The sequence below is a fragment of the Akebia trifoliata genome, chromosome 13, assembly GCF_017979445.1.
Source record: "Akebia trifoliata isolate Shusen 1 chromosome 13, ASM1797944v1, whole genome shotgun sequence".
Taxonomy (NCBI): Eukaryota; Viridiplantae; Streptophyta; class Magnoliopsida; order Ranunculales; family Lardizabalaceae; genus Akebia; species Akebia trifoliata.
Genome location: NC_141387.1, coordinates 2,181,646 through 2,206,145, shown reverse-complemented (window position 1 = coordinate 2,206,145; position 24,500 = coordinate 2,181,646). Strand labels below are relative to the sequence as shown.

General features: G+C 35.6%; 3 protein-coding genes across 3 annotated transcripts; 2 read left to right on the top strand and 1 right to left on the bottom strand.

Moving 5' to 3' along the window:
* Window positions 1–3,382: 3,382 nt before the first annotated feature.
* Window positions 3,383–9,319, top strand: LOC147387250 (microtubule-associated protein TORTIFOLIA1-like). The gene is made up of 6 exons (XM_086420212.1): window positions 3,383–4,250; window positions 5,361–5,552; window positions 6,911–7,016; window positions 7,127–7,788; window positions 7,865–8,740; window positions 8,915–9,319. The coding sequence occupies exons 1-6, from the start codon at window positions 3,552–3,554 to the stop codon at window positions 9,110–9,112; spliced, it is 2,733 nt and encodes a 910-aa protein (XP_086276338.1). The 5' UTR covers window positions 3,383–3,551; the 3' UTR covers window positions 9,113–9,319.
* A 944-nt stretch (window positions 9,320–10,263) lies between these two features.
* LOC147387249 (pentatricopeptide repeat-containing protein At1g11630, mitochondrial-like) lies at window positions 10,264–13,465 on the bottom strand. Its single transcript, XM_086420213.1, has 2 exons — window positions 11,990–13,465; window positions 10,264–10,499 (listed from the first exon to the last, which is right to left on the bottom strand). Exon 1 carries the CDS (start codon window positions 13,208–13,210, stop codon window positions 12,020–12,022), a length of 1,191 nt encoding a protein of 396 aa, XP_086276339.1. The 5' UTR covers window positions 13,211–13,465; the 3' UTR covers window positions 10,264–10,499; window positions 11,990–12,019.
* A 4,220-nt stretch (window positions 13,466–17,685) lies between these two features.
* LOC147387248 (tobamovirus multiplication protein 1-like) lies at window positions 17,686–23,673 on the top strand. Its single transcript, XM_086421008.1, is given in 12 exon segments — window positions 17,686–17,840; window positions 17,944–18,124; window positions 18,861–18,951; window positions 19,037–19,089; window positions 19,927–20,019; window positions 20,134–20,205; window positions 20,925–20,977; window positions 20,979–20,989; window positions 21,117–21,162; window positions 21,295–21,358; window positions 21,870–21,923; window positions 22,930–23,673. Coding segments are annotated over 11 exon segments (795 nt in total). The 5' UTR covers window positions 17,686–17,840; window positions 17,944–17,974; the 3' UTR covers window positions 23,038–23,673.
* Window positions 23,674–24,500: the final 827 nt, after the last annotated feature.

Here is a 24,500-nt window from a genome sequence, read left to right as displayed (position 1 = left end):
ATAATATACTATTGAGAAATGAAAAATCCTAACATCAAGAAATTATCGTCACATATCATTTTTCTATATTTATGGATCACCAAATTCTGTTATGTATCAAATCTTTCATTAAAAGCATTTATGAATGAAATCGCAAAATTACTAAAGTTTACAAGGAAATAAAGTTTTTTTTTTTTAGAGGGTGTTTAAAATGAAAAAAACATGATGTTTGATATAAGATCCAATCTTGAAGTCACTTCTACACGACTCTAACCAAATACCTAATGGGTCAAGCTCAAGCTCAAGGGCCACCTACAAAACCAAACATTTTTCAATATATAGGTTAGAAGATTCCAAATGGACTGATTTTTTGTGAGGATGATATTCTCGCCAGAGAGATCATCCTCATAAAAATATAATTATACCCATTCTAAAACTTTTTACCCTCCCCCCAAACTAATAACACTTCGAAATAATATTAATTTTTTTCCTCTTTTCATTTTCAACCAAGTGGTCCAGATACTAATTAATTTAATAGTTGAAAGTCACCACTCATGTTACTATTTGTTGTGTTACATGTGTAGGTATACCTCTCGATTCCTAATAATGATTCATTAACGGGGGGAGAGGCAGTGGAGGAGCTAGTAAGGAGTTGGTGGGGGCAACTTCCCCCACAGAACTTTGAGACACTCCTATCTTTTTAACTAATTACATGTCCCATTTGTCCCCACTCACTCACCTCTCTCCCCATTTGCCCCCACACCCTCATATTCCCCATGAGAACAATCCTATTTTCTTAATGACTACACACATTTCCATCCCTCATCCCTTATTTTTTAGGATTTTTCTCTTAAAAAAAGAACATGAATAAATTAGTGAGAAAAAGATGAGAGAAGCACCTCGAAGCATAGTCATAAAGTTAGAGTACGGGTTTACAACGGCAAGGGAAAACTTCAGGAAAAATAACATAACAACCAAAATAAGGAAGAAAGGGGGGAGAACGATGAAACATAAAAAATGAAAAAAATATATATTTAATAATATATAATATATTTTATTTTATTCTAACTTTCAACATAACATGTTCTTAAACAATGGATGTTATGATGCCAAAATTAAGTTTACTCATCAACATATCTTTTATTTATATAATACACTATTGAGAATTGAAAAATCCTAACATCGAGATATTATCATCACATACCATATTTCTATATTTATGGATCACCAAATTCTATTATGTATCTAATCTTTCATTAAAAGCATTCATGACTAAAACTGCTAAATTACTGTAAGGTAACAAGGTAATAAAGTGTTTTTTTTTTTTTTTTGTGTGTGTGGAGGGGTGATGGGGGGCATGTTTAAAATGAAAAAAACATAATGTTTGATATGAGATCCAATCTTGAGGTCACTTCTGCACGACTCTAATCAAATACCTAATGGGTCAAGCTCAAGGACCACCTACAAAACCAAATATTTTTCAATATATGGGTTAGAAGTTTCCGAATGGGCTGATTTTTTGTGAGGATTATCTTCTCGCTAGAGAGATCATCTTCATAAAAATAGAAGTCAACCCATTCTAAAACTTTTAACTCATATATTGAAAAATGTTTGCCACAATTTTGATTTTGTATATGGCCCTTGAACAACACCCCCCCCCCCCTACTAATAACACTTGGAAATAATATTATTTTTTTCCTCTTTTCATTTTCAACTAAGTGGTCGAGATACTGATTAATTTAATAGCTGAAAGTCATCGATCATGTTATTATTTGTTGTGTTACATGTGTAGGTATACCTCTTGATTTCCAATGATGATTCATTAGGGGGGGAGCTAGTAAGGAGCCGGTGGGGTCAATTACCCCCATAGAACTTTGAGACACCCCTATATTTTGAACCAATTACATGTCTCATATGTCCCTACTCCCTCACCTCTCTCCCCATTTGGCCCCACACCCTCATCTCCCTCCAATTTTTGCCCCCTCCCCCCTTCAAATTTTTTATTGAATGGCATTGCCTCTTGACCGAGTCTCTTCTCATATTCTAATTGGAAATGACCTGAATATCATTTTCTTCAATTTCTAATAAAAAATCTCTGAATTTCTCCTTAAAATCAGTTATCTTCAAGTTCTTCAACTATACAATTAACCATAATTTACCCCTACTACAAGAAAATCTTGGCTTTGCCCCTAGGGAGGTATTTCTTGTAGCATTTTATGATCACTAAATTATGAAGTTCGCTCATGATGGTATCATTGTATGTCATCTATCATTAGAAGGAAGAAAAAAAATATGTAATGTTTGGTAAGCATTCAAAGAATGAATTTGAGATCAATTATCGATTGTCCGTCCCATTATTGATTATGAAGGATGTTAATAGCCTTGACATTACTTATATAGTCAATTATTTTAGAATAAATTAAATAAACAAGTAAATTGTTTTAGAAACTAAAAATATTATTTTACTTAACCAAAATAATTTTTTTAATTGAAGACTCAAACCACTATCTCTCTTTTTAATTGTTTAGTAAATCCTTCTTAACAGTATCACAATTATCTTTTTTTTTTCTCTATGTCAATTCTGAAAAATAGAATCAACTCTATCATAATGTTTTCCAACGAACCCTGATCCAAGAATCTTAAACGTGGGTGGGACCCTAAGAACGTGCACAAATGTCTAAGTGAACTTTCCATAGATCATAATTTTGATCTATGAACACAAATGCAATAGATCATAATTAACCTTCACTTGCATTTCTCACAAACATGGTTTCAAAACTCAGTTTCGCCTCTCATCTTGTCCATGCCAGATATCGAGTTGTCTCAGATGAGTTTTTGAATACGTTTGAGATGTCTCGTTTAAAAACATAAAATATGCATGTGGGATTTTATATCCCATTTGAAAATTTGACTTGTCTATCTCATTTATGTTCGATATCGAGACAACTCGGGCGATGCATGTCAATCTCGAACGAGTTTTGAAATCATGTTCAAAACTCATCTAAGATCGAGACGTATTGTTTGAGTCATCTCAGTATCGCTCAGCAACGAAATGGATAAATGTGTTTTTTGAATTTTACGAAATCTCAAGAGACAAACGATATGTCTCGAATGAAATATCTAAAATCTCATCTGATGAACAAAGGATTTTTCTCCTCTTCTCAATCAAATGAGCCAGAGAACAAAGGAATTTTGTGAGAAAACTTCATCTTCCTTTATAGATTAAGTTGAAATCGAAGAGGGTTTTCAGATTTTTTTAAATGGTCCAAAACCATTATCTCATCGACATGCCTAACGAGATGACTCGTCCGAGACAACTCGGTACCTGGCATGGACGAGACGAGACATGAAACGAGTTTTAAAACCTAGTCATAAATAAGATTCAGATCTCAATCTCATCTTCTTTATAAAATTAGATAAAATTCAAAAAACCTATGTAACTGGTGACAGGTGAGTCCTAATCTTTCACTCAGATCTCACTTTCTTAGAGATTAAGGTCTCTAATGGTGGATTTCCTTCTAGAACCCTAGCTCGCTCTCTCTCTCTTTCTGTAAATCTCTGCAACTACAAGAATGAATTCCCAAGCTCCCAAACCATCAAAACCCTCAAAACCTTCAAACCCATCATCATCAACATCAAGACCATCCTCTTCTCTCTCCTCCCATCTCGCCATGGTTGAGCTCAAACAACGAATCCTCACCTCAATCTCCAAACTCTCAGACCGCGACACCCACCAAATCGCAGTTGAAGATCTCGAGAACATAATCCAAGCCCTCTCGTCCGAAGGCATCTCGATGATCCTTAATTGCCTCTACGACGCCTCCAGCGATCCTAAACCCGCCGTCAAGAGAGAATCTTTACGCCTCCTTGCCCTCCTCTGTACCTCCCACTCTGATTCCACATCGACCCACCTCACCAAAATCATTTCCCACGTTGTTAAGAGGCTCAAGGATTCCGATTCCAGCGTTCGAGAATCTTGTCGAGATACCATTGGAGCATTGTCGTCGCAGTATCTGAAGGGCGAGGGTGATAATGGGAATCTTGGCTCGGTGGTTTCGTTGTTTGTGAAGCCTTTGTTCGAAGCCATGAACGAGCAGAACAAGGTGGTTCAAGCTGGTTCCGCAATGTGCATGGCTAGGATGGTTGAATGTGCTTCAGACAAACCCGTTGCCGCGTTCCAGAAGCTGTGCCCTAGACTCTGCAAGAACTTGAACAATCCGAACTTTCTTGCCAAGGCATCGCTCTTATCTGTCGTTTCTAGTCTATCTCAGGTTTGGCAATGTTGGTTGTTTTTGTTTCTTTTTTATGTGAAATTAAAAGAAATTGGAAATTTCTCTTTTTTTGATTTGGTGAATTGTTTGATATAATTATAAATTTGTTCGAATTTAATTCTATTATTACATTAGAAATAGTACCCATTCTTTGTAATTTAACCAAATTGTTAAGAAAGTAAATTTGGGTGATTCAAATAGAAATAGTACCAAACATATGCCCTAACCGATGAAATTCATGTCAACTCCCTCTCTCTTTTTTCTATTTCGTTTAAAAAATCCTAGACCAAGATGACGATTGATGCAAGAAAAATGCATCTAGGACCTAAAAATCACTAAGGATGAGTGAGAGAAGGAAGGAGAATAGGATGAATGAGAAACTAAGAGAAAAAGTGAGAAATGGGTGAGAAAACTCAGTTTAAAGCTTATCGGAAAGGGAAAAAAAAAAACCCGTCTAAAAAGGCCTTAGGTCATGCTGGAAATCGTTGTCGGATTGATCGAAATGCAGAACCGATTGATCGGATTTAAGGGCAAATCAATCTATCAGAACTGCTAGGTCAATCGATTGAATTTGATAAAAAATTTTCTTTAAATTCCTTGTATTAAGACCGATTAACTAACAAAAAATTGCACATTTTTCATGAAATTTTTTATTTCTAATTCCATATATTCCACAAAATGTACATTAAATTGGTGGCATTTGTGAAAGACTGTATCAAACATCCAGAAAAATGAATCATTTTATATCCAGGGAGAAACAAATCCAAAAATGAAAATTTCAAATCACTAGCAATAAATAGCTAGAACAATAGATTTAATTGAAAATGTGAAATTTACAGAAGGAAAAAATCCTTGCAAGGGCTAGCACATTGGATTCTTTGACTTGGGAATGTCTTCATCCTTGTGTCAAGTTATTTTGTTGTTTCGACATGGTTGTTGCTGTGCTATTGTTCTGTTAGAACGTGGCCCATAGTTCATGTTGTTTAGAATTAGATTGATAAACAGATCTTATTTCCCATTAACGTCATCAATGAGCTACATTTAATAAATTATAAGAGAAATGTAGTATGCCTCGTATAAATGATAATCTTCTGTATGAATTTATTGCAGGTAGGATCAATAGCACCTCAAAACTTGCCAACATTGCTGCAAAGCATCCATGAATGCCTTGAGAGTAGTGATTGGGCAACACGCAAGGCAGCAGCTGATACATTGAGTGCATTAGCATCTCATTCAAGCCATTTGGTTACTAATGGAGCCTCTTCAACCATAAGCGCACTTGAGGCCTGTCGCTTTGATAAGGTATCTTATAGGTCCATCATTTCTTATGATTTCGGGTTATTATATAGCCCAATGAACGTGATACTCCTTAATATCTAGATTTCGCAAGTGGGAGATACTTTTATAGTGTAGTGAAGATATATATCTGGTAACTTATTAAAAAAATAGTTTATCTAATAAATTCTCTTTACAATATTATCATTTTTTGTTACAGAACCGTATATTTGTAGTTCTTAGAAGAACAATTAGAGTCTAACTGAAACTGCAATATTCCTTGTGCATCGGAAGTGAACCGGCTTTCTTTTTTCTCCAATACATAAAAACAATTACTATTCTTATTTTTGTTGAATACGAAAAAAGTATATTTTTACAAAAAAAGTATATTTTTCTGAAGGAACAAGAAAGGAAAATGTTTTCTATAAATAAAAAGGGTGCTCAATGATTCTTAGTTGAACCTTGTCTAGCCATTTCTTATAAGTGGGGAATAAGAATAGACAGAGTACTTGTTAAAAACTGCAATGGCATAAGGTTCTTGACAATTGATGGATGGCCATCATGGTATTGGTGGATTAAACTCAACCTCAGTGGGTGCACTTTTGGTAGTCCTGGTTTGGTGGGGATTGGGGACAATTTGACGATAATGTGGGATTGGGACCAGTCATTCCACAACTCCTACCATAGAGATCCCTTGAACAAAAACTCCATTGCCTGTTTGCAAATCAATAAACTTCAATTTAAAATTGTTTGTGGATGGTTTAGAAAAAGTATGGCAAATAGTGCACAAGAGACTTATAGTTTGGATGGTTGAGCTCATCCTATTTGATCAAACGTTTTAGTGGAATATTAGTTGGTCATGACTCTCCTTCATGTGTTGTCATGTGTACAAAAGAGGCAAGGGGATGGATTCTCCCATTATCATCACATACATAGACCTTTAAAGGTTTACAAATAAGAGAGTGAAAATTTTTTCCCTAGCCTAATAGAGTTAGATTGACCCTCTAAAAACTCTTATATATTCAAAAGAGTTAGGATCCAAAACAGTGTCCCATTCCTATAATAAAGGTACGGTGTCTGCATGGTACATTTTTGTTGGAGTTCAAAACACTTAGAGCTCTTAATCAAGCTGTGCACGCAGCCTGATGTGTTTGAACTGCAATAAAAATGTGCCACATAGACACCATATGTTGTTACAGGAACGGGATACCGTTCTGGATCCCGACTCTATTCAAACTTCTCCCAAAATAGACAAATACAAATTTATATATATGAAATTTCCCTCGCCCATAAATATTCGCAGTAGAAAAACATGTTTATTTGCATATCATTGCTATCCTTTTCTTAATCAGAGGTGTCTTTTACGTTTCTGTTGCTTTGTATAGGTAAAACCTGTAAGAGATAGCATGACGGAGGCACTACAGTTATGGAAGAAGATTGCTGAGAAGGGGTGTGATGGAACTACAGTTGACCCAAATGCATCGTCTTGCGGTTAGTATACTTACAAAATGTGTCATTCCTAGTTTCAATCTCACACAGATCCATGCAGCACCCACTCTTTTTCCCCCAAATGTTAATTTGGTTCTTCCACTATCCTTCAGATGGAAAAAGTTCACAATCAACGTCGTCAGTGGAGAAGTCAGACCCTAAAAAGACAAATCCCAGTGACAAAAAGTCTGAGTCAGCGAATGATGCATCGAACGTCTCTTCCACTACATCTGATTCTCTTTCCAAAGCAAAGGGTAGTAGTATATCAGACAAAACAGCTGGGATATTGAAGAAGAGGGCGCCAGCCTTGACCGACAAAGAGTTGAACCCAGAATTCTTTCAGAAACTTGAAACAAGGGGCTCAGATGATTTACCCGTAGAAGTGGTGGTCCCACGCAGATTTCACAATTCTTCACAAGTTAACGAAGAATCAGAGACAAATGATAAAGATTATAGAAGAAGATCAAATCACAATGGGAACATTGAGTTCGATGATGGTCACAGATCAGCCAATGTTAAACTTCGTTGCATAGAGAGAGGATCTGCTGAGGTGTTCAATAAACGACAAGATCAAGATGACACAAAATCAAGAGCTTGTAGTGTTGATGATAGAGTTGAAATTACAAGGGGCTCATCCAGTTCTCGTGTTGGTATACCCAGAACCGATGGCCATGTCGAAGGATCTATCATGAATAACAAAGGAAATTGGTTAGCTATCCAAAGGCAGTTATCGCAACTGGAGAGACAACAAGCTCATCTAATGGACATGTTGCAGGTTAGTTTATTTTAATTACATATAGAACTTGGTTTCGAAACTTGCTTTGCTAACCAACTTATTTTTCAAATTTCAGGACTTCATGGGTGGGTCCCATGATAGTATGGTAACTCTAGAGAGCAGGGTACGAGGACTTGAGAGAGTTGTGGAGGACATGGCTCGGGATTTGGCAACATCGTCAGGTAGGAGAGGTGGTAATTTTATGGCGGGATTTGATGGATCCTCTAGTAGGGCCTTAAGCAAATATAACGGCTTCTCGGACTATTCTAGCACAAAGTTGGGAAGGGGTGGTGGGGATGGGCGGGTTCCTTTTGCGGAGAGGTTCCTTTCATCTGATGGTATTGTTTCGGGAGCTAGGGGAAGGGACCATCTTTGGAGATCTGATGCATCTGAAACATGGGATTCTTATTCTTATGGTGCTTTAAGAAATGGACACACGAGCTCTAGACGAGCTTTGGGTGGTGCACCAAATGATGATAGGTCACCTAGATCAGAAAACGACGGTGATCAGGTTGGCAACCGAAGAGGTTGGGATAAGGGACCCGGAAATATTAGACTTGGTGAGGGGCCCTCTGCAAGAAGTGTATGGCAAGCTTCCAAGGATGAGGCTACCCTGGAAGCTATTCGGGGAATATCTCGATCCACAGCACGAGTGGCTATTCCAGAGTTAACTGCTGAAGCTTTGGGAGATGACAATGGAGGCCAGGATCGGGATCCAATCTGGGCTTCTTGGACAAATGCAATGGATGCACTTCAAACGGGTGATATGGATATGGCATTTTCCGAAGTTTTGACTACAGGGGATGATCTCTTGCTTGTGAAACTAATGGATAGATCAGGTCCTGTGATGGATCAGCTCTCTAATGAAACTGTGACTGAGGTTTTGCATGTTTTAGGACAACTTCTACTGGAACAAAAGTTATTTGACATTGGTTTCTCTTGGATTCAGCAGGTACAGATCGGTATTCTCTCACTTCTTACTCGTTTTCTTTAGTGGGTTTGTCCGTTGTCCAATTTTTCTTAACTTTGTAATTTTACTATATTTGTGCCAACCTCAATATGGCACAGATGATGTGATTTTGGAGTTTGATTGATTTTTTTCCTTATTTCGATTTGGGTATTGCAGTTGGTAGAAATAGTGATGGAAAATGGCCCCAATGTCTTTGGCATTCCCATGGAAAGCAAGAAAGAGATCCTGTTGAATTTACACGAAGCTTCCATCACAATTGATTCACCCGAGGACTGGGAAGGGGCAACACCTGACCAACTGATGTCTCAATTAGCGTCAACTTGGGGGATTGATTTGCAACAATTTGAGAAGTAGCTGTGTGCCTGATTGCTAGAATACTATTTTGATGGGACTCCTATATTCTTCTTCCCCCTTTTTCTTGTTTTTTAACAAAAGGAAAATTGGCTATTCCATCATTATATCATGCACCCTTATATTGAATGAATCAGTGATGAAACATATGTTTGGGTATTGTACATTATTTTGATTTGAAAGAAACTAGATTTTGCCCTTTGATTGTGAGTTTTATGACAAGGAAATGCCAAAGGTCCCAGTGAGGTACCCAAAGTCGTCCATGGACGCCATATAATTGTCCTACCAAGTCCTACTCTAGCATTTGCAGCACTTAAAAGATGCCATATTCTAACACCTACGATCTTAATTATCTGATTCATCATAAATGCATCTCCTACTAAAAGGCCCTGCACTGTTTGCAGGTAGGGAGGGTATAGATGATCCTTGAAAATAGAATATGAGACTCATAGTCATTTTATATATTGGAATCAGTTATTACTTGTCTGGGTTTGTATCAGGTTTTAGCATCTTGCACCTAAAAATTTTCCCTCTTTTTTTATTCTTTAAACATTTATGAATACAGCAGTATCCGAAGGGGGAAATCAAAGGTTCCCTTATTTCTCAAGTACTGTTAAGCCATGTGAGTAATCAAATAGAGATGCAACCAACTCCCAGGAGTACAAAACTTTCACTCTTTGAATAATTTGTTTAAAATGGAGGGGATGACGGTCATTACTATTACATTAAACACTCCTAGGTAGGATTTATAGTTGGATAGGTTACATACGTTATGATTAGTGATGGGATTTAATTTAAGCAAATTGAGAACACTAGAACCTCCTTTCGGCCATTTTCCTATTTCAGATTTGCTTGAATTTCAGTTTTATATGAATTTTGATTTTCCATGCAATCAACAAACCCTAAATAGTGAATCAAAAAGTCCAGATCATTGTGTACTACATCTAAATTTTCATTGAAAAGGTGTTCTACCAGGAATAAGTGCCACGGTTCAATGATGCCATATGTGGTTTAGAGCAAGACGTACTCTTTTTTTTTTTTTTTTTTTGGATAAGTAAAGACATGACTTTTTTCCTTTTTATAGATGAAGAAAAATCATGAAGGGAAACTAGAAATACAAAGAGGAGGTCAAGAAAATAGCATGCTAAGTAAGATAAGCTAGAACAGAATCCCACCTAAATAAAAAAAGGTCTCAAAAAAAGAACTCCTGAATTCCTTAAACTACCTACCCAAAAACAAAAACAAAAGAAGAAGAAGAAGAAAGCCCATGATGCAAAGACTTGATGATGATGATGATGTCAACTCGTAGCCATAAACACCCCCACATAACACTTTCCTTCCAAATTCCTCAGCATAGGGAAGCATGCGTCAAAGAATTTTCTTCGACAACCTAAACAGATTCGAAGCGCAGCGTTAGAAAAGAATTGGAGAACCCACTCAAATGCCCATTAGGGAGAAAAAGTTAGACCAAATTTCTCTAGTAAAACGACAATGAACAAGAATATGATCCACTGACTTCCCAAAAGATTTATAAAGAGAGTAAAGCAAAGCATCATACATGAAACAGCAACTGAGCATAACATTTTGAGAGTCTCCACCCAACAGATCATAACAACCTTCTTACCAGTAATAATCTCAGGGTTCAAAGGGCAATAGTCAAATTCACTTAATTTTGAGTCATTTTTAAAACTAATGCTTAATCACACTGTTACAAAGTATTAGTGGTACTGTTACATGGTACTAGTGGTGAAGATCACCGATACTTTGTAACAATCAAATTGTGAAGATCACTAACTGCAGTCATCATATGTCCTACATATTGTATACTGCATATAAACCAAGTATGAATTTTGTTGTGCATTTTGTACATGTGAGGATATCATTAATAAACCCATACAAGATTGAAGCTCATGGCCTTGTGCACAGTAATGGTTGAACATTATTGGTTGGCTTCCTACCTGAAATTTTAGGATAACCCGTGTGCCACACGATATACAATTTACCCATCAGAGAACTCGCAACAGTATGAAAACCAGGTAACTTTTTTGGTAAGAAAATCTATCTCCATTGAAAAATAAAGGAGAAACCAACCATAACTCCATAAAAGATCTTTCATACTTACAGTCATTACTACCACTTAGGATTTACTCTTCCAAGGAAAGCAAGTTTAAGACATACTAAACTAGTTTAACAGAGCAAACTAAGTCCTGATGTAGAATTACCTATACTCTCTCTACATGATTCTTGAAGGATTCACTACTGTTTGGGACAAATGGGCACTCAATCTATTAAGGATTTAGGGGTGAGTTAGTGAGTTGGTGAGAGAAAAATGGAGGCAGGTCGGGTGAGTTTGATAGTCTTTTGCTTGAGTGGTGTGGATGCTTATAAACAAATCTTCCACCCCATCTATGTTTGGTCTTTACGACTCCCCAAGCAGTACCACTTGATTGCACATGAAGCCACTGACATTATATTTGAATTGGAGTTTCTCCTAATGAATACAAATCTCAAACAGAAATTCTTTTTTTTTTTTTTTGAATAATAGTAAGAACAACAATATGTTACTTCAGATCTAGTTGTAATCAATTATAAGTTAATAAATTTCACGGATAATCCTTTCCCAAGGAACAGAAATTAATCATGTAATTTTTGCAAGAAAATGCAAAATTCATTATCTTTACCATGTAATAAATCCAACTTCTTGTAGTTTTCAAAAAAAAAAAAAAAAAATCCAACTTCTTGTACTTTTCAAAAAAAAAAAAAATCCAACTTGCAAAGATAGTCTAATAATTCAAGATTTAAAGGATAACATTCTCAAGAAATGTAATTATTCAATATCAGAATTGTACAATTATTCAAATCCTAATCTCATGGTCTTACCACAACAAAATCAGGCAACGGCTATCATCCCTATTGAGGCAAGCCTTCTTCGATTTCCTTCCATGTATCAGCATTTATCGTAAATTTCTCCTTCATTTTACCAACAAGTTCACGTGCCTCTTCAACCTTCGAATTGCTTACAAGCCCATTCACAAGTGCTTTCATGGTCGTGAAGTTTGGAATCCAATCCTTCGCCATACTATCCTTGCACACCTTCAACGCTGTATCAAAATCCCCACCTTGACAAAGATAGTGAATCAAAGTAAAGTAGCAACTACTTTCCGGGGTACAACCCTTCTTGCACATTTCATTGAAGAGTCTCTTCGCCTCATTCAAATCCCCCTCCTTACAAAACCCAAAAATTAAATGGTAATAAGTATCAGAATTCGGCTTCATACCTCTCGACAACATCCCTTCAAACAAGGCTTTCGCCTCATTGGGTCTCCTCAGCTTACAAAGACTCTTAATCCTAATATTATAAATACTAACGCCATGATTAATATTATGCTTCTCCATCAATTCTAACACTTTCCCAACATCTTCATACTTCTCCTCCTTGTAAAACCCAGCCAACAACGTCCCAAAAGAAGTGGCGTTTGGTTTACAAGCTTTCCTCTCCATTTCAGCTAAAATAGAGTAAACTGAACTAGACGAACCGGACTCACAAAATGCTCTAATAACAGTATTATATGTATCCAGATTCGGCTTAATTCCATAAGTTTTCGGAAATTCTAGAAAAATTCGATTTACCTCGTCATACTTGTTCGCTACAATGCAGGCGAAGAGAAGGGCATTTAGGGATTTGGGCGACGGAGAAATACCCAGTTGGCCCATTTGTTCGAACGTGCGGATGGCGTGATCGAGCATTTGAGCTTGGCCATATAGGACAATTGAATGGGCGATGAAGCGCTCGTTACGGAGATCAGGACGGGTTTTCAATTCTTCAAGGAAAGTGCGAATGGCGTCGAACGATTTGGATTCTTTGAGGTTAGAGATTGCGACAGAGAAGGCGATTCGGTCGAGGTGGGATTCAGGAGTGAGAGAGGCTGCGCGGCATATATCGAGGATTCGATATGGGTTCTTTTCGGATTTGAGGAGAGTGAGAGCTGCTCGGGTTTTTTGTTTGGTGGTGAGGGGAGTGGTGGAGTCTGGGCTTAGAATTGATGAGAAATGGCGACGAGTGAAGATGGAGTTGAAGCGGAGGCGAGAAAGGGACGCCATTGTTGGTTTTTTTGTGAAATTGGTGGGTTCTGATCTTTGTTTCTTTCTTGAAAGGTGTTCGATTGAGGTTAGGGTTTTAGCAGAAATCTATCGAGTTGAGAGAGAGAGAGAGAGAGACTTGTTCTGTGATTAAGGGTTTTAGAAGCAGAAGGGAGAGATGATCTAGAAATAATGGCGGATGTTGTTAGGGTTTGGGCAGAGCTGCGGCAAACAAATAACGAAAAAAAAATTGCAAAATGGACCCGCGGCGACTCGAACACGCATTCTGTTGTCTAGAACACAGAGAAACTTGCAAACCACCACGGCTCCACTTAAGATATTTTGTGAACATAATTATACTAATTCAATAAATTTTATGTTCAAATTAAAATTTTTATTTCAAACGACCTAATATACCATAGTGATGTCTTTATTTAAATTTGAAAGATCTTCTTCCAAAACAAAAAAAAAATCTATAAAATAAAATTGTCACCTAACATTATAAGTAAATATTCTTGTGAAGAACAAAGTAATTTTGTAATGATCAAATGTTTAGCAAACATGATAATCGAATGCTTCAATTGATAAAAGACATTGGAGTTGTCAACTTCCTAGTTTAAAGTTTGTGAGTGTTGATCCCATCCCGAATCCAAAATCCAAAATCAACCTTCACCTACTAGTTACTAATCTTGTTTAGCAAATGGCTATTAGTTTAGTTCAATTTTTTTTTAATTTTTTTTTAATTTTTTGGTGATGATACCATAGACTCAGGTTCAAGTTCCCTAGAACACTATTAATCTCGTTAAAACAAGTTTATCGAGAAAAAATTGGAATGATTGTTTTGCTCACATCACAACAGCAACTTGACATGTGGCACAAATGACTTGGGTAATAAGAGAGAATTTTCTCTCTTCCTATCCTAAGTGAAAAAAAAAAAAAAAAATTCACCTTGTGACATTCAAAAACATGATATGATGCAATAGGGTTGTAGAGGATAAAATTCTATAAATTAAAAATTATAAATAAATAAAAGTTATTTTTCAACATTGAATTTTAATTTTAAATTTACGTGTTCAAGCCATCAATTTTCAACATCTTGCATTAAGCTCGATTTTTTTATTTTATTTTATTTTATTTTTATTTTAAATATGAGTCTTTTCATGATATTTTGAAGTCTTTGGTGTTAGATTTTCAAAGTTGCAATCCATGTGTTCCCAAAAATCTTATTTATGATTTGAAATCTGAAAAAGAAAAAATTCAGGGCAAAGGATGTGCGGGCAAGTGAGAGAATTTTTCTCTTAATGTTTACGTCATTTTCACCACCTCTGAAATGGCTATTGTGTTGTGAGCAGAAAAAAAAATTACTTGTTTATCCAAATAATAAAAAATAAATAAACAATGACACAAGATTTTGGCTGAGAATGATTCCAAAATATGTTTCCAAATAATTTGTTTTTTTTTGGGGGAAGGTAGGTTTATCTGATAATTTATTTTATTTTATTTTTTTGTCTTTTTTATTTTTGTTTTTGTTGTTGTTCTTTTTCTTTTATTAATAAACTCAGTTTTAATGAGATGAGATTGTACAAGGAAAACAGGTTGAAAATATATACATTTAAAAAAAGAATCGTGATAATCTGACTATCCCCACGTGACACACTCAATCAACTACCCTAACACGACAAGCTTGGGAACCGTAGATCTACGCTCCATGAGATACACGGCTGCACTTCCCCATAAAAAAGTGTATCTCAAGGGAATCGTGTATCCTAAAGAGCGTAGATCTACAGTTCTTGAACTTGTCACGTCAAATAGTCGATTGAGCTTGCTATGTGGGGTAGTCGGATTATCACAACTCATAAAAAAAATACAATTTTCTAGTGGATTATTGCACACTTTCCTTAGAATTCCATCTTCTTATCAAAGTAAAATTCTCTCCAACCAAGGAAAAAAGTTTTCCAACCCTACTCTTTAGGAAAATGACTTTCCAACTTCCTACCCTTAAAAGTAAAAATAACTCTCTTTTTCACATTTTCATATATATAATCAATTCCCATTTCACCCCTTTCCCACATCCTAAAATAATTCTCTTATTTTATCTTTACAATCAAAATTAAAAGAGTAATGATTTTCTGACCAACCCCCCTCCCCCTCCCCTCCCCTCTTTCTAACATACGCTCCTTAACATGGCATGTGCTAGAATCATAGATCTCTTTCCATCAGGATACGCAATTGCACATATTTATGGAGATGTGTATCTTGAGAAAAAAGATTTGTGATTCTAGCCCATGCCACGTCAGGGAGCGTATGGGGCGTATGTCAAAGGGAGCATCGTAGATATAATCAAATAACGAAAGTCATTTCTATATTGTAACTCTAAGTCAAACCCAAAACCCGATCCATTCTTATCAGGTAGATCTAGGCTTAAACCAAATATTTGGGTTTCGTTAAGGATCCAATTTTGATAAATTACAAGAAGATATTAACCATTTCCCGATCCGATAAGGACTCCGTTATATAATGTGTTTGAAAATATGTAATTCATGTATATTTATATTATATTGTATTTAGGTGTGTATTTTATTTAATTTTTTGTACATACATTTATCATATCTTATCTAACTGGATTAGGATTGATCTAAAAATATTGATTTTTTGGATTAGATCGATTAAGGAACAACACATATTATATCGGATCAGGTCAAAGATGTTGAGGAATCGGATTGGATCCGGGTCTAACAAACTTTTTATCACCAAACTATTTACTTGACACCCTTAATATCTAGTAGCAATTTAGCTTTAAACTCTTCTTTTTGTCAAAATTATCGTCACTTTTGTGGGTGATGTGGTGCATGTGTGGCCTCTTAAAAATAATGAAAAAATTACTTAATAGACCTTTCGATGGGGACCGGTGTTTTAAAGTCAAATTGGACCGATTGGATTGGACTGAACCAGATCCGATAGCTTCAATGGGTTGAGTCAATCGAAAAGAACCCAATCTTAAAAATAAAAACTAATATTCGATTCAATGGGTTTTATTGATGACCCGACGATTTGTGATGGCACTTGTGTTTTGAAATTGATGACATGCCCTCGTGACTTAAGGTCTTCTCCTGTACATTAGTGGAAAATAATATAAACTTAGTAAGCTTTTAATTGTTGAACCCACATGGATTGTCATATTGAAAAAATAACATTGCAACTTGTAGAATTCTTGCCTAGACCTAGACTAGATTTAAAATAAATAAAATAAAATTTTGCTTGAACCATGCTTTGAAAATGGAACCATCGTTAAACTCTTAAGTTTTACATTCAAATCCAATGTTGAAAAGTTATCTCATAAATTTTAAAATCAATTCCAGTGGTTAAAATTTATCTTTTTATTTAATTCTTAAAATCTTGGAATTTATATCCTATGAAATTAAATCATGTTTTTGAAGTTGAAGTAACCTTATTTCGAGAAGAAACCATAAAACTTTACTTCACATTTCATATTTGGTTTCAACCAAATTAGTTTGGACCGACTTAGTCAATCACACTGGTGAATGATTGGTACGATTTTCAAATATTGGTAGAGACTTCTTTATAAATGCACTAGACTTTTAAGGAAACATTTTAATAATCAAGTTTCTAAAAATCCTTTCTTTCTTGATAGGGTGAATTGCCATTTCGTGAGTTGAATTTGAAAATTTTATGATTTTGCCTCACTATTTATTTTAATTACCAAAATGTGAATGATAGCAAATTTAGAGATTTTAAAGTGACAATTTCATAGGTTTAAAGCGACTATCTTGCTGAAAATAACGAAACCTGCAAGATAGCCAATTTAAACCTGCAAAAACCTTTGAATTCGTTATCGTTAATGTTTTGGTAATTAAAATGAACAGTGAGCTGAAATCGTAAATTTATTAAAATTTGATCACTTTTTTTTATTAAGATCTCTTTTTAATGCCCCCTTCTATAAAAATTGTTCACGATTCAAATCATTAAGATGAACCATTCAAATTACCGATTTCAACAATTTGAATCATCAATCTCAACATTTGAAAGGGGTGAATGTATAATTAAAAAAAACAGGGGGGTGAATGACATTAAAAATAACAGCAATAATACTAACTCTATTATCAATTAACCCCCAAAAATTATGAAGTATTTAGAAAGAAATCCCTCTATGGTATGATTCATCAAGTAATTTTCCCTAAAATAATTCATTCTGAATTGGATGAAGAAACTTATTGGGTAATCTGAATTCTGTTAGCCAACCTTGAATTGGATTTACCCGACCTGATCAAAACGGGTTCCGGTTTAAGATTTTCGGGGCAAATTCGGGTTTGGGTTGACCTACCAGGAAGCCCATACCGAATCTGACGACATGTGACCTACTGCTAACAGTCTTAAAATTCTAGTGGTACTCTTGTAAATGCCATGGAAGCCAAGGTCATTAAATAAAAACTCACCCATTCGCCATTCCTCCCGAATCCCGATCAGCAGCTACTGCTACAGTTCGTAAAAAATTGAACTTAAAAAACTTTAAAACCGATTTCTAACCACTAGACACGTCTCTCACTCTCTCTCTTCTCTTCTCTTCTCTTTTCTGTAGCTGAAGCTTAGGTAAAGCGAACCAGCCCAGCAGCCTCAGCTCTTAGACCGTTTGGTAGATCTTTCTCTCTCTCTCTCTCTCTCTCTCTCTCTCTCTCTCTCTTTCTCTTCTGGTACTAGTGAGAATCTGAGTTCACCTTTTGTTATGTTCTTCGTAGCTTCCATCACAAGCTTAGAGAACAGCATAAAATGACGAAATTACCCTTTAATGTGTCTTCAATGGAGCTTGGAGCTCTGCCATCAGATTGGTGGAACGAGATCAATGAGTCAACTCGCTGGCAGGATGGGATCTTCTTCTTTCTCTCTGCTGCTTATGCCCTAGTTTCCTTAATTGCTCTGGTTAATCCTCTCATCCTTGTTTTTCTCCGATCTAGTTTTTTGATAGGTTGGATTCCTCTGTAGTTTGATTCTAGATTTTTAGGGCTTGATTGTTTTTTCTTGAGCTCGGACTTGGATTGATAGTAGTTGGAGTGTTTTTTGAGATTGGGATTGTTACAAAGTTGTGTGTTTTTTTTTATTTGATAGTATTTTTTGAGGTTGGGATTGTTGCAAAGTTGTGTTTTTTTTTTTTTTTTTTGTTCTTTTTATTTGATGAATCTTCGAGTGTCAGTTTAATTGGTTTTGGAGTTTGGGATTCTATTTTGTTTGGACCAATCTTTTTCTTATTGAGTGTCAGTTTAATTGGTTTCTAAGATTGGGATTGCCGCAAAGTTGTGTTTTTTTCTTATTTGATCAATCTTCTTATTGAGTGTCAGTTTAATTGGTTATTGAGATTGGGTTGTCGCAAAGTTGTGTTTTTTATTTTATTTAGATCAATCTTCTTCTTATAGATTGTCAGTTTAATTGGTTTGTGAACAATGCTGTGGTTTAATTTTGGTAAAAAGTCAACTTTTCTATTTATTCAGCTAATGTGAAGTGTGAACTCTGCTGAGCTTCCAAAATTAGGGCTTGTGAGATTTGTAGATGATTGCAAATGGTTGATAGAGCATAGCCTATGTGATGAATTTAGTGTAGTACAAAGTGTTTTTTTTTTTTTTTTTTGTGATGAAATTCTGAGGAGTAATGCGTTTTGCAGATTCAATTAATACGAATTGAATTGAGAGTGCCAGAATATGGTTGGACCACGCAGAAGGTTTTCCATCTTATGAACTTCATTGTAAACGGAGGTGACTTTGGGTATATTTGTAGCTCCTTTGTTATGTTTCACATCCTTGCAATCATTTCTAACTTGGTTACTCTGCGTGTTTGCAGTGCGTGCCGTTGTGTTTGGATTTCACAAACAAGTATTTCTTTTAAAGCCAAAGGTAAGTTTGTTTTTCATTTTAAAATTCCTTGTTGTTACTTGCAACTTTCATAGTTTCGGCATTCATCATATCAATCTTAATGGGTTGTTAGTAGTTATCTGTCTTTAGAAATATATCACATGCTTCGGTTCCTTGAAAGGGAGAAGGAGATGTACAAAATATTGAACTAGGATAAGCTCAACCTATGCATTCTCACAAGGGCAACCCATGTCTTCGTTGCGCATGACTGAACCATCTCTATATACTCTCCATCATTTTATCATTTATTGGGGTTACTCTTAGATACTTCTGGATCTATTCATTTCAGATTTTTATATTTTCTAGTTTTTTCACTCTCCCGTCTCAACATTCTTGTCTCAATTATGCTCAATCTATTATGTTGTTTCATGATTGCTACATTTTGTTCGATAGAGCATTACTGGCCTTACCTTCTTCTTATAGAATCTTCCTTTTAGTTTGGTTTTTATTTGTCAATCACTGAGATGTAATTTTGAGGGCAACCTCCTTCTCTCTCTCTCTCTCTTAGTTACTTTGGATTTCAAATGGTATATAATTGACTTTCTTATGTACAAGTGTTGCTATTTAATTTTAAGCTACTGTCAATCTCATATAACTATAACATAACTTTTTCGAGTATAGCTGGAGTTCATTATCTGTCAAGGGAAAAAAATCCTATTGTTAGTTAGTGATGTTGTCTTGGATCAAGAATTTAAAACAGGCTAGATGATATTGTATATTGCTTTGGTTCAAAGGTGAAGGTTTAGCAGATTGAGTTCATGCATGGCATTTTCTAATACGGAAACTTCGGGGTATGATATGATTGCTTGCTTGAATCAGGTGCTTACTTTGGTCTTATTGGAGCTACCGGGCCTCCTGTTTTTTTCCACATACACGCTACTTGTACTATTTTGGGCAGAGATATATCGTCAGGTAAGTGGGACATATGCTGTCTAATCTTATTGCATACAGGAGTGACTGTCCTTGATAAACATATGAGTGATTTTTTTCACTGGAGTGACAGTTATTCATCTCTATTTTTGACAGGCAAGAAGTCTTCCAACAGATAAGCTCAGGATTGTGTATATTTCAGTCAATGGTGGAGTATATTTCATACAGGTGCACTTGTCAAATACTCCTATTATCATTTCCTGCACCTCATGTTTGTATCATGTTTATGGTAGCTTGTCAATTTTCTTACAATCTGCGATAACAAGTACTTTTTCCTGGATCGTTTCTCTTATTTCTTGGAAAACAAAACCAAGTAACACTTTCATGCTCTTGTTTACATCGCGTCGTGCTTCATCACATGTAGTTTGGGAATACTGGTTTAAATGCTAGATCATTCTTCTACGCTTGAATTTTCATGTTTTTCTCTATATTTTAACTTGATAGAGCTTTTAATTTCTAGAAGATATGCCAACTAGTGGGAGGTGGAGAGGGGTGTACTTGGGTTGGTCGTCTCCGAGGCTTAAAATTCAATTGACTGTATAATCCTAACCATTTGATCTTTTGCATTCCCTAGAGCAGCAAGAGAAGGAAAAAAATATATTCCCGACTGTCCAGAAAAGGTTAGGATAATCTATAATTGGTTAATTGTTGGTATGGAATTTTTAGGTGGAACACTCATGACTCAATCCCTTATATATATGTGCTACTTGTTAAACCGAAGCAGAGAGAACGTTTTTTTCCTTCTTTACAAACATTTGACCTCAAATATGCCCAGACATAACAGATGAATTGAAATGGAATCATCAATTTAGGCATTTTAACTGCCCCAATCATGTCACATTTTCTCTGTAATAAAAAACTTACATGGACAACTCTTTTGGCATCAGGTTGGTATTTGGATATACCAGTGGCTAAATGACAACAACGTCACGGAGTCTATTATTTATTGCAGGTTCACCTTTGTAATTTATAACCTACATTACGTCTGATGAATATATTTTTTTCTTTTTTGGTTGATGTCTGATGAATATTATTGGTTCATTTAATGATCTATACCTGTTTGTTTCTTTGCTTTCCAGTTGTATCGTTTAGTGCAACACTTGGTTTCTTGCTGTATGGAGGAAGGTGAGTGTACTCAACTATTGCTTTTGACTATAGCCATGTTTTTGACTGAGCAAACTTGATTATGTTTATAGGCATGGCTTTATTGTATGTTTTTTTGTTCTAAGTGGGTGTCATATAATGCTTTGTTTGCAGACTTTTTTTCATGCTGAGGCGCTTCCCAATTGAATCTAAAGGGCGAAGAAAGAAGTTGCACGAGGTGTGGTTTTCTATTATCAATCCATTTATTTGCAGTTATGCAACAAAGAGACTCCATTTTCTAAGAATTTCCCGTCGGACACTGTATACACTTGTCTCGTGTAAAAAACTTGGTGGCACACTACGAAAGAAATATCTAATTTTTTTCAAATATTTTGTTTTAAGCTATTATTTATATGATTTTAATGCATACGGCATACCACATCTAGATAGGCGATGACAGCCTTCTACATGGCAAGAAAAGGGTGACAGCCATAGAAGAAATCTGAATGTAAACACCACTAACCCGTTTCCCTTATAATGATCTTTTTTTTATGGGTCCCTTGTAATTTCTCACACACAAGTTATGTTGTCTACCCACTTGTGCTTGTTTTCCTTTATCTTTTCTATTTATTATTGGTAGAGCCTTCTTGTCGCTATGGATCAAGTTTGAATGTTCCTATGCTTCCTATAAATTGAAAAATTCAATTTTTGCTGGTTTTAATGTTTTAACATATGTGGTTGTTTTGTAGGTTGGATCTGTTACAGCAATTTGTTTCATCTGTTTTCTTATAAGATGCTTTGTGGTGAGTACCCATTACATGCACTAATGTTTTGATGAAAAGCTATTAATTTTACTACTTAACTAATAATGAGTACTTGTAGAAGAAGACTATTGTTAGGGTCACACTTAACTTGACAAAAATATTCCTCCTGTCCTGCCATGCCATACATACAAAGTCTCCAGAACCACCATTTAATGAGTCACATATAGGGGATGAGACAAAGTTATCATCCATGTGACCCTTAGCCCTTGTCCTCTGATCTGTCAATTCTTTGGACAGTAAACAAGTATTTTGAGCAGTCGAGAAACTAAATTCTATAGATCAGATAGTTACCTTTATTTATAAGGCTATGTTTTTCCATGTAAGATCTCTTTAGTGTGACTCATTATATTTTGGATAACCACCGTGGTTATGACATTCATACACCAAAGACCGTAATGGAGGATACTTTGCTTCTTTTTTTTCCCAATCTTATCATTCCCCATAATGATGTTGCAATATATCAACAATCCTCACAAGAAAGAGGACATCAATATGAAATCATTAGAGATATTACATGTGGTTTTTGGATTGAGTTGGAAAACCCTAAATAACAATGCTTAATTGGTACCAATTTCAAAACAGATGCAATGTTTCATTGGCTACTTAGTTCTTATATTTGATATTTGATTTTGATAATATATAAACATGATATTCTTCTTGGAATGTAATTCCTTTGTCAAAATTGGTATTATTTGGACTTGCCCTCAAATATATTTTTGGGAGCTTTAAGCAAGACAAGTAAATGGTAGATAGTTCATTATATTATTGTGTTATGTACATAGCATTAACAGTACAGATATCAGAGTCCAAAATCACTTTTGGTTAACTGTGTATCTAAGTGTAACTCCACATTTCAAAATCAAATTTTGTTTCCCATCTTGGTGTTTGCTTTTCGCCTTTACTGGAAATAATTTTTTAGGTAAATGTGCCGTGATTTATTATTATTATTATTTTTATTTTTTAATTAAAAATTCTTAAATTGCAGGTGGCAGATTCCGCTTTTGACTTAAATGCATCTCTTGATGTATTGGATCATCCTATTTTGAACCTCATTTATTACCTGGTAATTTTTATGCCATTACTTATGGAATAATGATTTTCTGATGCCCCTCCCTGACCTACGCTCTCATCATTTGCCTCGGAATACGCAGGACCATAAATATTTTCTTATGTATCCCGAGGCAAATGATTTATGGTTCTGTGTGACCGAGGCATCAGATTATCACGACTCTTACTTATATATCTACTCCAGAAATTTGTTTTCTTAGAATCACAAATTGTTATATTGTAATAATATTCTGATCTTGTATTATTAAACTAACAGCTAGCTGAGATTCTACCTTCGGCTCTTGTCTTCTACATCTTGCGCAAGCTACCCCCAAAAAGGGTATCAGCCCAGTATCACCCAATCCGTTAATTCTCAATTGGTCGACATCATCCTTGACGGGTTTCATCATTGAAAGACTAACCTCCATTCCAGAGGGTGGAGTTGCAATGCAACCGAGATTGACTTGAATAGCAGAGGTGGAGACAGATCCAAGTGTATGTCAGTATTGGATAAATATTCTGGCAAGGCTCATTGGTAATGACATTTTTCTGTTTTTGCATGTAAAATATTGGCACTTTTCACGGCTTACCGAAAGAATGGCTAATTAAACGGTTTTTGAAATGTGGTTTGAAGAGTCTGCAGTTTCATTAAGTTGAAGAAGGTAACTTTTCTTTGATTTAATTTTGGTGCTCAAGAGTTCCCTATTTTCTTGCTCCAAGTTCATCAGGGAACTTCTGAAAACTGCATTGTCTGTTCTTTATTAGTTTGTTATTCTATTAGTTTGATTTAACGTGGAGATGCACACATAACCATAGATGGTTTTTATTTGTATCACGAGGAAACACATCTATGGTTATGTGCACATCCCACGTCAGACTTGTGAGAATCACAGTAAATACTGTCATTCCAGCATTTTCCTAGAAGACGGATCTGAGCATGTCGCTCCTATAATATTTATCAGTCATGCTGGGGGTGACAAAGGGTGGTGTGCATAGTATCGTAGATGCTTTTCCACAAGATACAAGAAAGATGAATCTAACCACATTATTTGTGTTATCCTTGTGTCTCCATATGTGTCATTCCAGCATTTTCAAATTTTTATTGCTTCTTAGATACTTCTGGTTTGGATCACGTTTGGTTGTTATGAGACCGATAATGAGCTCAGCGTTGATGCCGTATACTATCTTGCATTACACTAATAAGTTCTGATTTCCAATGAGTTTTCGTGTGAAAGTTTGACTTTTGTCTCCTTTTTCTAACATCCATGGTCTGACATTTGAGGGAAAATCCAAGTTTCCTAGGTATCAATACATGTCTTCTATCATTTGAGCATCCTAAGGAAAATATCATTCCATCACCGGATTTTCTATAGAATCAGGATTTGGTAAGTTGTCTCGTTCCTATAGACTAAGAACGGTGTCTATGTGACACGTTTTGGTTGAAGTTTAAAGCACATTGGACTCCTAATCAAGCCATTTTCTGTGGCACGCACTCTTGACATATTTTAA